General features: G+C 34.6%; 1 protein-coding gene across 1 annotated transcript in view; it reads right to left on the reverse strand.

Moving 5' to 3' along the window:
- The window catches only part of LOC136813006 (ras-specific guanine nucleotide-releasing factor 1-like), a 40,113-nt gene that overhangs the window by 9,568 nt on the left and 17,186 nt on the right, over positions 1-13,359 (reverse strand). Inside the window, exons 13-15 of the mRNA XM_067069514.1 lie at positions 5,663-5,799; positions 1,522-1,600; positions 36-246 (exon numbers count right to left, since the gene is read on the reverse strand). Coding sequence (XP_066925615.1) covers positions 36-246; positions 1,522-1,600; positions 5,663-5,799 — 427 coding nt within the window. The remainder of the gene's footprint in view (positions 1-35; positions 247-1,521; positions 1,601-5,662; positions 5,800-13,359) is intronic.

Genomic DNA, 13,359 nt, shown 5'->3' on the forward strand with positions numbered 1-13,359 from the left:
AATACAAAGTTCAAAGTAACTTAATGTGAATTCACCCGCTAGTTTTTTTCGTTCGGGAGAGTTGCTCTTTTTGGGCGTAGGATATCCGCCCATAACTTTCCAATAGGCTTCAATGAGACCTCGAATAACGATATCGCTTGTTGTGAAAGCCCTGTAAGTCAGTAAGAACGTCTCCATGAATTCGGCGCCGGGAAGCCGAGGGTCCGCTAACCGTTCAATCAAGCGATCCACACTCGCGTGCATGATCTAAGAGAAAAACATTACAAAACGAATTTTAGTGTTGATGAAATAAGGAACTTTTTTTAAAGGGAAGGTCTTTTTCACAAGACTTTACTAGTTTTTTTACTAGTTAATAATCATATCATTCGTATAAACGCTTTTTTTATAAGAACCAGTAAATTTTGGCTTAAGCTGAGCTATTCTTAATTTTTTGAAGTTTTAAGGCTTAGATGCTCTTACGATGTTCTTTAAAATGGTTTTAAAATCTGTTAAAAACAGTTAATTCGGTACTTTCTCAGTAATTTAGAAATTTGACACTCGGATTGTTCTTAATTCTTAGGTTTTGGTCAATTTCAGTCTCGTGTTCTTATAAAATTGTTCTTACAAAAAAAAAGCGTGTAACTGTAAAACAGGAATTCTTAATATCAGAGATGGGTTGAACTCAAAAAATTATGTATGGAAAAGTCTAAGCTTTATAAAGGCCTCACATAATGGTTTTGTTTAAGAAAGAAACGAGTTCAATAAAGTTTTGTAAGCAAACGTTTTACTGAGGCGTCCGTCATCAAATTAAAAATAGTGTGTGAAAACATATGTTTTGGTTGTTCGAGCAACGTATGGTAAGGATAAAACATGATTACACGTTTTTACATCCAAAACTTTTAAAGCCTTCGCATGTTCTTAACCTTTTGGGTCTAAAGCCTAAAATTGTTTTTAGCAAGTTCCTAAACTAGTTCTTTATTTCGCCATTTTTGAGCATTTTTGTGTAATTTCGTAAGAATTGGGCATCGAAAAGTCCATAAATCCTTAAAATGTTCTTCTATAAATAACGTGTACAATTCATTTCTAAAAATCGTTTTGAGAAATTTGTGGTAAAAATGGGTGCAGAGAAAAGTGCTCTATATACACAGAATATAGAATAGACTAAATATATATATAACTTATCTTACAGCAACTTATTCAACAAAATGTAAGGCTTTGTCTGAATACAGTCTGTCATGAGTAGAATGAAAGATTTGAAAACTTTTGCTTGAATCAAAAGCGAGAGGGACTGGTTTCTAATGAAATGATGGACGGTTAAACAGTTATTTTTATTATATGCCATGCGAAGCAGCACCGTCATACTAATTGTATAACAGCTCTGTTGCGCATAGTAACGCGAATTTTGCCATGATACGTGTTCACAGATACTTGTGATTAGTACAGTTTCTGGAAGAATGAAAGATTTGAAAACTTTTGCTTGAAACCAAAGCGAGAGGGACTGGTTTCTAATGATATGATGGACGTTTAAACAGTTATCTTTACCTGTGGCAGATGATATGGACCACTGACTTCTTCGCTGTATTCGATATCTTCATCGTTATCACGTAGTCGCCTGTCCTCCCTGTCAATTGAAATTATGAAAAAGATTAACCCTTCAAACCCGAAAGACGTATACATCCGTCCTCAAAACTTTTTTATAATATAAACACCGATGATCAAGAGCTAGCTAGCTAGTAGAGTCTTCCTATCATCAAAAACAGAAGTCTTTTTAGCTATCCAAAGTTAAACTTTTAATCTAATGTCAAATACTTTCAAGGGTATGAAAAATCGGGAAATTTCGTATGTTTCATAATTTGATTTAGTACTTGGTCACTTTAGGAGTCAAGGAACAGGAGGAATAGTAACATTAGGTTGGATGCATGGTGGGGACGACATATATTTGAGGCAATAGTTAAAATAAACTTTTAAAATGTCAGTAAGAGGGTAATTTATGAAATTTGTCTGGAACAAAAAAACTTTGAACACTGATTAGAGGGTTCGATCTTTTTGATTCGTCTATTACAGTCATTACCTATAGTGTCAACCAAATTCAGAAATTAGATCTTAAAAGTGTCATCATATAATTTCAATTCAAAATAAGGTTGACCTTTTTATATTATTGACGAAAAACTGGTCAAAAAAAACTTTTGACAACTACATGGCGCTTTCAAATGCAATCTATCACATTGATTTACAAGGGTCTGATAATTTTCACGAGTCTTTCTTAACCTGAATGTAAATTTTCCCACGTGTATATTAAAAACCGTAAAAACAACTTTGGATAAATGTTTATTGGCTGTTATTGGGCTAGCTTGATAGTATGTCCGTCCTTGACATGAATTTTTTTAACCGAACTTAAGTCTGCTCAAAAGTATGTGGACACTTTAGTTTTTTCTTAGCACCCTTTCATGCTATGTTAGAAAGCTATACATCGTTGGAAATAAATTTCCAAAGAAAATAATCTAAAAGCTAAAAGATTTAAAAAAAGTTGAAAATGAAAAAGAAAAACGAAGATGAAAAAATGAAGATTTTTTTCTACTGGCTCAAAAATCGTGACATGAAACTTTTTAGATTACTTAAATCTTACTAATTTCAAATCTGTGTTCAGATTTTGCGTACCTTTCTTGGATAAAAAGTAACAGCCCTTTGAAGTAGGTCGAAACGACCAAAAATGACAAATTTTTCGACTTTAGTTAAATTATTACGTAACAAGTCAACTACTTGGCCTTTAGTTTCGATAACATATAAATGTTAAATTTCAGATGCATTTTTTAAACTAAATAACGATGTCAAAATATCTGCACAAAATTATAATCCGTATACGTTATCCGAACAAAAGGTCAATGGGAAAAAACTCTTCGAAATTTTCAAGGATGAAAAGACGTGAGAAGAGACCTGAGAAAATTGCTCGAATCATGTTTCAACATGCTTCGAAAAATGTTTAATAGTGATAAACTATCAATTTATATCTGTATCTACCGCGGAGGATTGTACTAATAAGATATCTGGTTCTTGAAAGAACCAAGAAAAAATCGAGATTTTCCTTGTCCCAAACAACGTGAAACTAGTTCTGGTGGGGCATTAATTTTTAGGATATTTCTTATATAAAAAATCTGGATACAGCTTAAGAGTACAACTTTGCAACGTAAACATGAAAAAGGAATTTATGAATTGACGAGTGGAATGAATGAATGAATGAAAAAAATGTATACCGGGCTATTAAAACATTCTCTCTGAATGATTTTTAAGTAGATTTGGATCATTTTAACGACTCATCTTACTAATAATCCGATTAGACACATAAAAATCCACAAGAAATTGCGTAACGTTTTGTTTATAGTCAATTTGAAACATAATGTTGTCTTTTCTGGCATTTTAGAAATTTCTTTCCCAAGAGGTGCTCCATCGGATTAAAGTTGAGTGCGAAAAATTTCATCACGAAAATCATGGAAAATATTAAATTCATGGAAATATTGATCACTTTCAAACATCAATGTAAAAAGACTGTTTACAAAAAACTCAAATCCAAACATTGTTATATCATAAGCTCTTATAACTATTGTCATTCCCTCCTATATAACTGAGTTTGGACTTAAAAATAACTTATGATTAAGTATGTTAAGTATTTATCATCACACATTTATTTTCTAACCTATAGCCACAGTTCAGTTATAAAGTCATTTTAATGGAATTTTTTGGATGACAATTTGAAACTTTGCTTTAAAGCTAAAAACACAGAAAAAGAAAGTACAGTTCTCTATTCGAAACCGATTACCCCGATTTTATGCAACAGTAAACCGAATCGGAAGTACAAACCTGATACTGGATTCTGCTGCGTTTACAGCCGTAAAAACGCCCACAGTGCCGCCATTCTGTTGTGAGACGTTGAAACCATTGTTATTTTCATAATCATCATTCACGCCCTTAGGTAGGGCGGTAACCAGATCACCCGCCTGACTGCTCAACACGATAGCACGTTGATGGCGCCAGTCCATGGCGGGTGGGCGTGTAGGAACGGAAAGTTTCCGCATAACCATTTTTGAATGTTTCGCACAATTTCCAAAACTTTATTTTTATTTTTTTGTTGGTGTTATACTTTTATAAAGATTTGAAGGAATTAATGAACAGAGTAGAAACATATTGAAGCCTGCTGACATTGTTTTGGTTACCATGTTGAATTTCAAGTTTAAAGCAAGAAATCCACACAAAAACAACAGGAAACAAATAATTGTCTTCGACTGGTTCCAAGAACTTTTTAAAGCATTGAAACTTTACCAAGTTGTTAAGCCTTCCAAAATACACATTCAATACAGGTATTTGCAAGTTATAACTCACTGTTTCTCAAAGTTGAAAAAAACCTTTTTTTTTGTGACGAGATTGGAGTTATAATCATGAATGTTTTGGTCATGTGTACTATGAATAAAAGTAGTACCTTCAAGGTACCGAATCCATTCCAGAAGATTTACTCAATAATTTTACATAATAATCTTTCCTAAACAAGTCTAAAACTTTCAATTACATTTTCCTGGTCTACTACAAAAAGAACGTCATTTCGCTAAAACCTTACCAGCACTTAATCAAGTCAGAAACTATCAGACGTGTTTTCATCGTCAAGAAAAACTTCAATTCTTTTCTAAGTAAGTTCATGTTACATATTACACTGACTGACATCAGCAGGGTTATCATCATTGGCCATTAAAAATGAGAAGGAAAAAAAACCTTGAGTGTTTAGCTAACAAACTTTCCTCAGTTATTCTTATTTTCCAATTTGTTTCGTTTATAACTCATGAAGTGTAGCCTGTACCCGTGCCAAGCATGCTGATCGCGTTTAGCCTACCAAGTTGACTGAAGTACACGTTTTTTTATAAAATCATCCATTAAAAAATTAGGTGTTTAGAGTCCGCAAAGCCTAAAAATGTTCTTAACTTGTTCTTAATATTTTGTTACTTACGGTGAAATTTAGAGAAAATTCTTCGATAGAAAACTTAAGTTAAATTCCAATTTTTCCTAGTGCTTTCTTTGCCTCCTGTCAACAACGGAGCTGCCGTATTTTCTACGAAATAGGCGTTTAGAGTATGGTACAGGCTTGTAGTAAGGGGAGAACATTATTGATCACGAATTTCGCACGCGCGTGCAGTTTGGCAGTGTTGGTTTAACCTTACCAACAAAAACTTTTCTACTCTCAGTTCATTTTTTTTTCATTCACAATAATTAGAAACAAGAAAGCAAAAAAATCATTGTCTAAGATATTACAAACCAAAACCAATGATTCAAAAAGAAAAGGTTTGAAACCCTTCTGATTTTTGTAATAAACATTCATTTTCTTAACATTATTATCATATTTGAGAGTCTGGTCTATACGATATTACTAACCAATACCCACGATTCAAAGAATTTCACGGGATACTGGCACAAGGGTGATTTCTTGTTCTGTTTGTTACCTTTTTTAGCTTGATCCAAAGAGTCAAACCATCTAGCCCACAACGTTGTTTCAATTTAATGTTCACAACGTCCATATAACGTTAGAAGAATATTGAAACAACGTTGTGGTTGCGTTGCAGTTGTCAAAACTTTGCAAAGAATCTACCTACAGAGATTGACAGAGAAAAAACCCAAAGACAAAAAGCTAACTAAAGGAACGTACTTTAATCCCAATGCATAGGCAGGCGAATCAACAACATCTTTTCCCGATTTCCCCGATTCTGTGATATCGGGATCATCGGATTTCTTATCTTCTTCGTCACTGGATGGATTGTCTTCCAACGCGAGGTTATAAATACACTGAAATAAGGAAAAAGAAAATAGGGCGACGCTAAGCGGTTGTGTTCTGATATTGTAGTGCTTCGGAATGAAAATGACTTCTGAGGGGCTAAAAGAACAAAAGTTGTGAGGATTTTGACACTGAAATTTCGTTCATTTTATGCGATCGTCAGGTGTTGGATGAATGGAGATGAAACGAAAGGAGGAAGAGAAAGAAACAATTGACGAAAAAACGAATGAGAGCGATGAATGAGTGAAAAACAATTTGGCCAAAGAGGAGAATAGATTCACATTTTTTTTATAAGAACATTCAAAATTTTTGAAGCATTCGGATGTTCTTAACATTTTGAGTTTCAAGCCTAAAAATGTTCTTAATTTTTGGTCATCGATGCGTTGTGTTCTTATATAGTTTGTTGCTTATGAAAAAACGTGTACAATGGCAAAGGAACGGTTGAGAAAAAGTACAAGCGATCCGAGAATGAAACGACACTGGTCGAAGAAGAAAGCGGGTAAGCGAATGATAAAAAAACAGGAGTCACCTGAACAAGATAAAAACATCTTGAGCGAACACGCGAAATAATGAAAGAGCGTTACCAGCTTCTGTCTTTTAAGAGACGATTTGGCTTGAATGCCAACAAAATTACAAATATCTGTGTGAAAAAATGCAAGACTTAAACAAAGGAGGTAGGGAGATATTACATTATACAATTCACCGTGGCGTGATGATGGAATTAGAAGGAGTAATAGAGGTAAATGGGAGGAAAGTTTCTTTTGTCTTCATTGTACTTAAATGTAAAAATAATGAGGCTGAAAGCTGCTAAAAAATAAGACGAACTATTGAAAAACAATATGCTTGAGCCTCGAAGTGCTGAATTACAAGCAATTTAAGGGTCGAAGTACTAAAAATTTGATGTAAAGCTTAAAATAACCGAAATTCGGAAGAGCAAGATGAGAAGTTGCAAGTGCCGAAAAAATAAGAGCATGCAAGGATCATCAGAAATTTTACTGGTTCTTATTAAAAAAGAGCGTAAGGGTCTGTTTTTTAGAAATACATAATTCAGAAATTAGATTACATATTTTTTCTTATAAGCAAAATGCTTAAAACATGTACTCTAAGGTTCCAAATAAACGGGGGGGGGGGGGGGGGGTTCGAATAAACGGGGGGGGGGGGGGGGGGACCTAATTGCCGGGGGGGTTGGAAATTGTACTTCTGAAACCCAAAAATAAGGTAAAAATAGGCTAAAATCAGGCTATTTAGAGCAAAATAAGGGGCCTTCTCTTTGACAGCTGAAAATAGTCTTAGAGATCAATAAACGGGGGGTCCTAATAAGGTCCGGGGGGGGGGGGTTGGAAAATATTCGAAAAATTAACAAGCGGGGGCCCGTTTACTTGGAACCTAAGAGTAAAGACTTCATAGATGAGTATAACCAGATCTGCTTTACTCTCGTACGTTTTAAAAGAAGATAACTGGAAAGCGCTTAGTGGTCTTCTGCCCAGACAAGTTTTAAACATTTGAAAGTTTGTATCAAAAGTCTGATACAAAAAGGGAATAATAGAAATTCGATTCTCTACTTTTACAGAGAGGTCAAGTAATGAATACCACACACGCACACACGCACACACGCGCATTCATATAATTTTCCATGGTATAAAAATAAAATTGACCGGTGGCCAAGGCCAAATAAACCAATGAAAATCAATTATATTCAAGCCAAGCTGAGGTAAACGAGCGACGGAATCCAAATCTACTTTCAAATACATATAACTAAGTAGTACTAGACCTTCATAACTTAAGATCATTAGAAACCCCCTTCTCACAATCCCGTTAGAGAAATTGGCCCTATTTTCATCCCCAGTGGAAAATTATACTCCAATTTGTGTCCCCGCTGAAAATAATCAAAATAAACAAATCGTCACCGCAAAAATATTTATTCCATCCCTACTGAATTTTTTGACTTGAAAACAATGAAATTCTTAATTCCCAGCCATAAAAAAACAAGGGAATATCAATCTCCATCGAGTTTTGGTCCGTTATTTTTACCCCCACTGGCTTAAAAAATCCTAGCGAGTCTGTGAGAAAGCGTTGTAGGATGCCAAGCTTCATTTCTGAAACTAACTCTGATAAACACTGAAAATTTTACTAAATATCAAATCGAAACTGCCGATGTTCTATTGGACTACAAACTGTTATTTTTCGGATAACAATTATTTCTGTTGTGAAGGTAGCCTACTTTAGATTTAACCATTCATTGGGGAAACGATATGTTGGAAAACTACATTAAACTTAAGTAAAAAGACCCTTAAATAATTATAGATACTTCAATTGTACTTCCAAGAAAACTCTTTCAAAAACCAATATATTGTACAGATTTCAAGCAAAAAATAAAATAAAAATGATATAGTAAAATTGGCGTGATTTTAAGCCTTCGGGAACTCCTACGAAAGTCATATGCATACATGACTTGGCAGAAACCATAGTCAAGCTTATCAGAAAAACAACAGGCATGATACACAGAAAATTGATGTTTAAAACTGCCTTCCAAAGGCCTTTATCCATCCTTCCAAAGCAAAAGCTCTAACAATACACCAATTTGCGCAATACATTTTCTGTTCTTGGGGACGTACGTACAACGAGTAGATACTCACAAGAAGGAAAACACGTCCAACAAAAAAAGCGTCTTTTTTTCAATTGAAGTGTCACACAGTTAAAACAAGAGGTAGAAATTTTGAGGAGGGGAGTCATGTTACACGATCATGAAATGAATTTTTTCATATTAAAAACCACCTTTTATAGACCTAATAATGACATAAGGTTTATGACTACGTCCGTAAAAGTAGGAATAGAGTTTTTAAAAATTATTAATTATCTAGTCATTTAAACACTGATTCAAATTTGGAGTCTTATTGCCCTGTCAACTAAGAATTCACCTAAGTATAATAGGTAGCTAACTAACTATTTGGACGCCTTGTCTTGGATACAATCCAAATAATATGGAGGTATCTCAAAAAAAAAATGGAATTAACCACCGTAGTTTGATGGTTAAAACTAAAAACTGACAAAGAAGACTTAAGTCTTTTCACAGCCATTTCCAAAAAGAATACACCATGACAGAACTGACCCATAAAAATTGTAGTCAAAGATTTTAATATTTTCAACCCATTCTCTATGTATCCTCCATTCTTCAGGAGACTGAACATGATTCATCAATTCATGGGTATTCAAAAAGCCTTAGTAAAAATAGTGGACAAAACATCCTCCATATTGCCTGCCCTGATGATGGGAGAGCTGGTAGAAGAATCTCTGGGAATGTAGCCAAATATAAACCTCGTAATCCAAGCCACGATCAAATTTCCATATGAATATCACTGAGTCGATAAACTCAAACTTATTTTAATGATTCATCAATAAACTATACACCAGGTTGGTTCGAGTGATCGATCATTTGTGTGTGTAAAATATATACGACGATAACAAAACAATATTATTTTTGGAGTAAACAGTGTGAAATGATTTATCAGTGTAAACTAAGCAAACAGAAGGATATTCGTGCTAAGCCTACAATCTCTCAAAATATTCTTTTATAAGAACAGCATAAGAACAACCATATTCTTATCGGGTTAAACGAAAGTGAAAAGAAATAATTGAAAAAAGTTGTGAAATTTTACGCGTTTATAATTGGTCATTTGGGGAAACAGAAATTTACGAAGACTGGTTTCGTTACTTGAGTAGACGATTTTAGACGGGATATTCTTATAAGAGCAAAGTTTACTGTTCCAACAGGCTAAAAATCTAAGCTCAGACAATTTAGAAATGATTAAAGCTGAAATTTTAATTCGTCACCAAGCTATTTGATCAATTCACAAATAAATTAAGGAGGAGTTAGAGGAAAGCCTTCGAAAAGAATCAAAATATAAGAATACTTTAAGGACAACACCACATTATATCAGATTTAATAACTTTTAAAAAACCGAAAGAAATTATAGAATACTGCACTTTTCGGGCTCATGAGGCTAACAATAAGAACATGTAGTCAAATCATGCTATTCTTATATTATAAAAAAATGCAAGAAAAAAGGGAACCAGTAGCATTTCTGTTTATAAGAATTCCACTATGACAAAAACGTTTAACAAATGTCACAAATTTGATTTCCGAGAGGCTGATGGCAAACTTCAAAGGGCCCGAGATGACAAAGTACTGCATTTTTGTATCAATGACCATTAGAGAGGAGACCAAGGGGGAAATAAGAAATACAAATATAATACTTGTAATAATAGTTTCAACAAAACCATTCGACCAAACCTTTGACGAAACTTAAAATTTGGAAAGCGACAAAAATGAAAACCAAAGTGGGATGGGACTTTGCAAACCACGATTCCCAGGTAGGGTGTCTTTTTAGGAAAATTTGGGCAGAAATGAAACATTCAGAAATTTCAAAACAGAGTTTTGTCAATGAGTTTTTTTGCAAAATATTTCATAAAAAACTGGTGCTATGTAGGAATCATACTGGAATCTCGGCAAGTCATTCTCGTCGGTCCATAAGTTAGTACAAGTTTTTTTATAAGAACATCCAACATTTTTGGAGCCTTTGAATTTTCTTAACTTTTTTAAATTTTAAGTCAATAAATGTTCCTAACATGTTCTTATTCCCGGGGGGGGTACTACCCTTGTCGACCGACGGGGGTGCTCCGCTGAGGTTCGAAAAATGGACCCTACGTGGGACTCGAAATTTGCGAAAAAAGTGACCCTGAATGGGACTGAAATTCCAAAATTTTCTCAAATTTTCTACTTTTTCCCCAAATTTTCCAAAAATAGGCACCCTACGAGGGACTGATTTTTCTATTTTGGTGTTTTTGCGACCCTACCTGGGACTCGTGGAGGTTGAAAAAGGTACCCTGACCAGCGGAGCATCCCCGTAACCCATTTTGCCCTAGTACCCCCCCCGGGTTCTTATTTTACCATTTTACCACTTTTGTCCGTTTTTCTAAGAAATCGGGTGTTCTAGAGTATGAAAAGCTTTGAAATGTTCTTAACTTGTCCTTAGGGCCATCGAAGAGTTTTGTTCTTATATAGCATGTTCTTATAGAAAAACATGTACCTTATCTTAACCAAGAATAAATAGCTGATACTGTTGCCGGAGGCCAAAGTTAGATCCAAGGCAATAACCCTCCCCTTCTCCCAAAGAAATGTTGTTGACAGGAATATGCCACAACAATATATGGTATATATAGGGGAATGGGTTGAGGTAGAGAGAGCCAATTTGAACATACCCAGCTAGCACACAACGTTGTTTCAGCGTCCATCTAACGATGAATGGACGTTGTGAACATTAGATAGACGTTGAAAAAACATTGTGTGTGCCAGCTGGGTATGTATTGGAAACGATTGTGGTTCCAAAAACAAATTCCCAAAGGACCACAAAAATCAACTAAAAGGCTGCTTAGTCGTCAATAAAAACTTTAAAGCAACTTTGGCTTGTTTGATTATTTTCAATCATTGAAGCATTCTCCATTTTCTACGGTTAAAAGTCATGGGACTTGGCAACGACGATTGACATCTGGCAAAGTATTAGTTTCTGAGCATGCGATAATGTTAAGTGGATAGTCATTAAAATCTTCGACACTTCCAAGTATCAGGCAGTTCAACTCTTTCATTTTCATAAACACTACCTCTTCAATCAAGGGCACTTCTAAAAAACACCAAATTTAAAACACCTTTTGGTAGCTCTCCCAAGCTGCAGCGATACTGATAAAGAAATACACCAAAGGAGAAGAGTGCTCATGGCTTTGGGAACACTAAAAATAAAGTTGACAGCACTCCACCACAGCTGTTTTAAAGGGGAATTGGTAAGGACCATTCTACGGTGATGAAGTGATGCAATAGTTTTATAATAATATTGTATTTAAATGCAAAAAAAAAGAATAGGGTCAAGTGCCTATTCAAACAGGACCATAACATGCTAGTCCTTATGTTAAAGTGTCATATCAAACAAATATATGGCCTGATTGATATCTTACTAACAGTATATGCCTCACTAACGGGGCATACGGGGGTTACTAAAAACACATAAAACTGCTTGAGTCAGAATTTGGAAAAAAAGGTTTTATATAATGAAATTTAGAAATTTAACTAAAATCTGGGAAAATCTGAGTGATTTCTGGACTTCTCTTTTAAAGCTGTAGATAAAAAAAACATTTTCTTTCCTACTCCAAAAAGTTGAGATTTTTTATACTGCGGTATTTCAGAACCATTAAAATAGCCCCTAGAATACACGAGTTCTAACTGATTTTGGAAGCCGGTCACTCAAGCCATCTCACGGATACTTGCTCCGTGTATTAAAGTATACATTAATAAAACAAACCATAGAGCGAGGTTTTGGAGAATGGTCTAAAAGAAAATAATGCGGCCAGATAGTGACGATCCACACCATAGATGTATAAAACCCGAAGGACTAGAAGATGTTGTGCTTTGGCTGAAAAGTGTGGCGAGGTTAGGTAGGAAATCCTACCTAGATCACGTGATATTACAATAGAATTTCAGTGCTTGACCAATCAGAAGCTTTGCGGGTTTTCGAAGACAATAGCATCAGCAATATCATTTGCGATATTTACTTTTTTTTGCTTGGAAAGCTTAAAGCACGACATCTAGCCCTTACAGAAATCTGTGACCCGCACGTCCAAAACCGGAAAACTAGAAGACAAGCCACAAACTTATCCAGGTTGTGCTGGAAAACCGAGCACAATACAAATTATAAAACAACAAAAAGTGGATCATCGAAAACCATTCTTGCCAAAAAATCAAAGAACAGAATCTTGATATTGCAAGCTTGTTCTGGGAAGAATTCACAAGTTTTGTATAAACAGAAACTGCAAAAAAAGTAAAATAGTAGAAATATGAAAAGTTGAAGCAATATTTACGAAAGTCATCGTCAAGACTGCAAAATTTATTCGCGATTCTTCAATGATAAAACAAGCAGACTGAAAAACAAATACTCTTTTGTCGGTAAAGACAAAGTAGATAAAAAGAATTCAGTTTAGAATGATTCGGCAAACTTTTTGAAGATTGCATTGAAATAATGCCCTCTTTTTTCATAAGAACCAAAAAAATTTTTGTTGGGCCTTGAAAATTCTTATTTGTTTGACATTTTTGGTTCTTTTCTTGATTTATTCTCAATTCCTATATCTTATGCATGAATATGCTCTTTAGTTTTCTTAAACTCATCCTTTCTGGGCTGAAAAGTGTTCATAAAATTATTGTTCTTAATTTTAGACATTTTAAGCCTGGTCTTTCTAACAAAAAATGAAAAACGTAAACGGTCATTAATTAATGAAAACTTTAAAAAACACGCATTCACTCTTCAACTTCCGACAACAAGGACCTTGTAGGAAATCGTAGGAATTATGGTCACAATATGAAATTCACTTCGAATGTCAAAACAGATTCGTTCTTGAATGATATACAATGTCAAGACAATGTCCATTTAATGTTCAGGAGATACATAACAAGGAGTTTATGCCGCAAAAATCTTTTCGAATCTTCAAAAAACAGATAATCAACCCAACTGGCACAAAACGTTGTTTCA

This window comes from Clytia hemisphaerica, unplaced genomic scaffold (assembly GCF_902728285.1).
Source record: "Clytia hemisphaerica strain Z4C2 unplaced genomic scaffold, Clytia hemisphaerica genome assembly, whole genome shotgun sequence".
Classification (NCBI taxonomy): Eukaryota; Metazoa; Cnidaria; class Hydrozoa; order Leptothecata; family Clytiidae; genus Clytia; species Clytia hemisphaerica.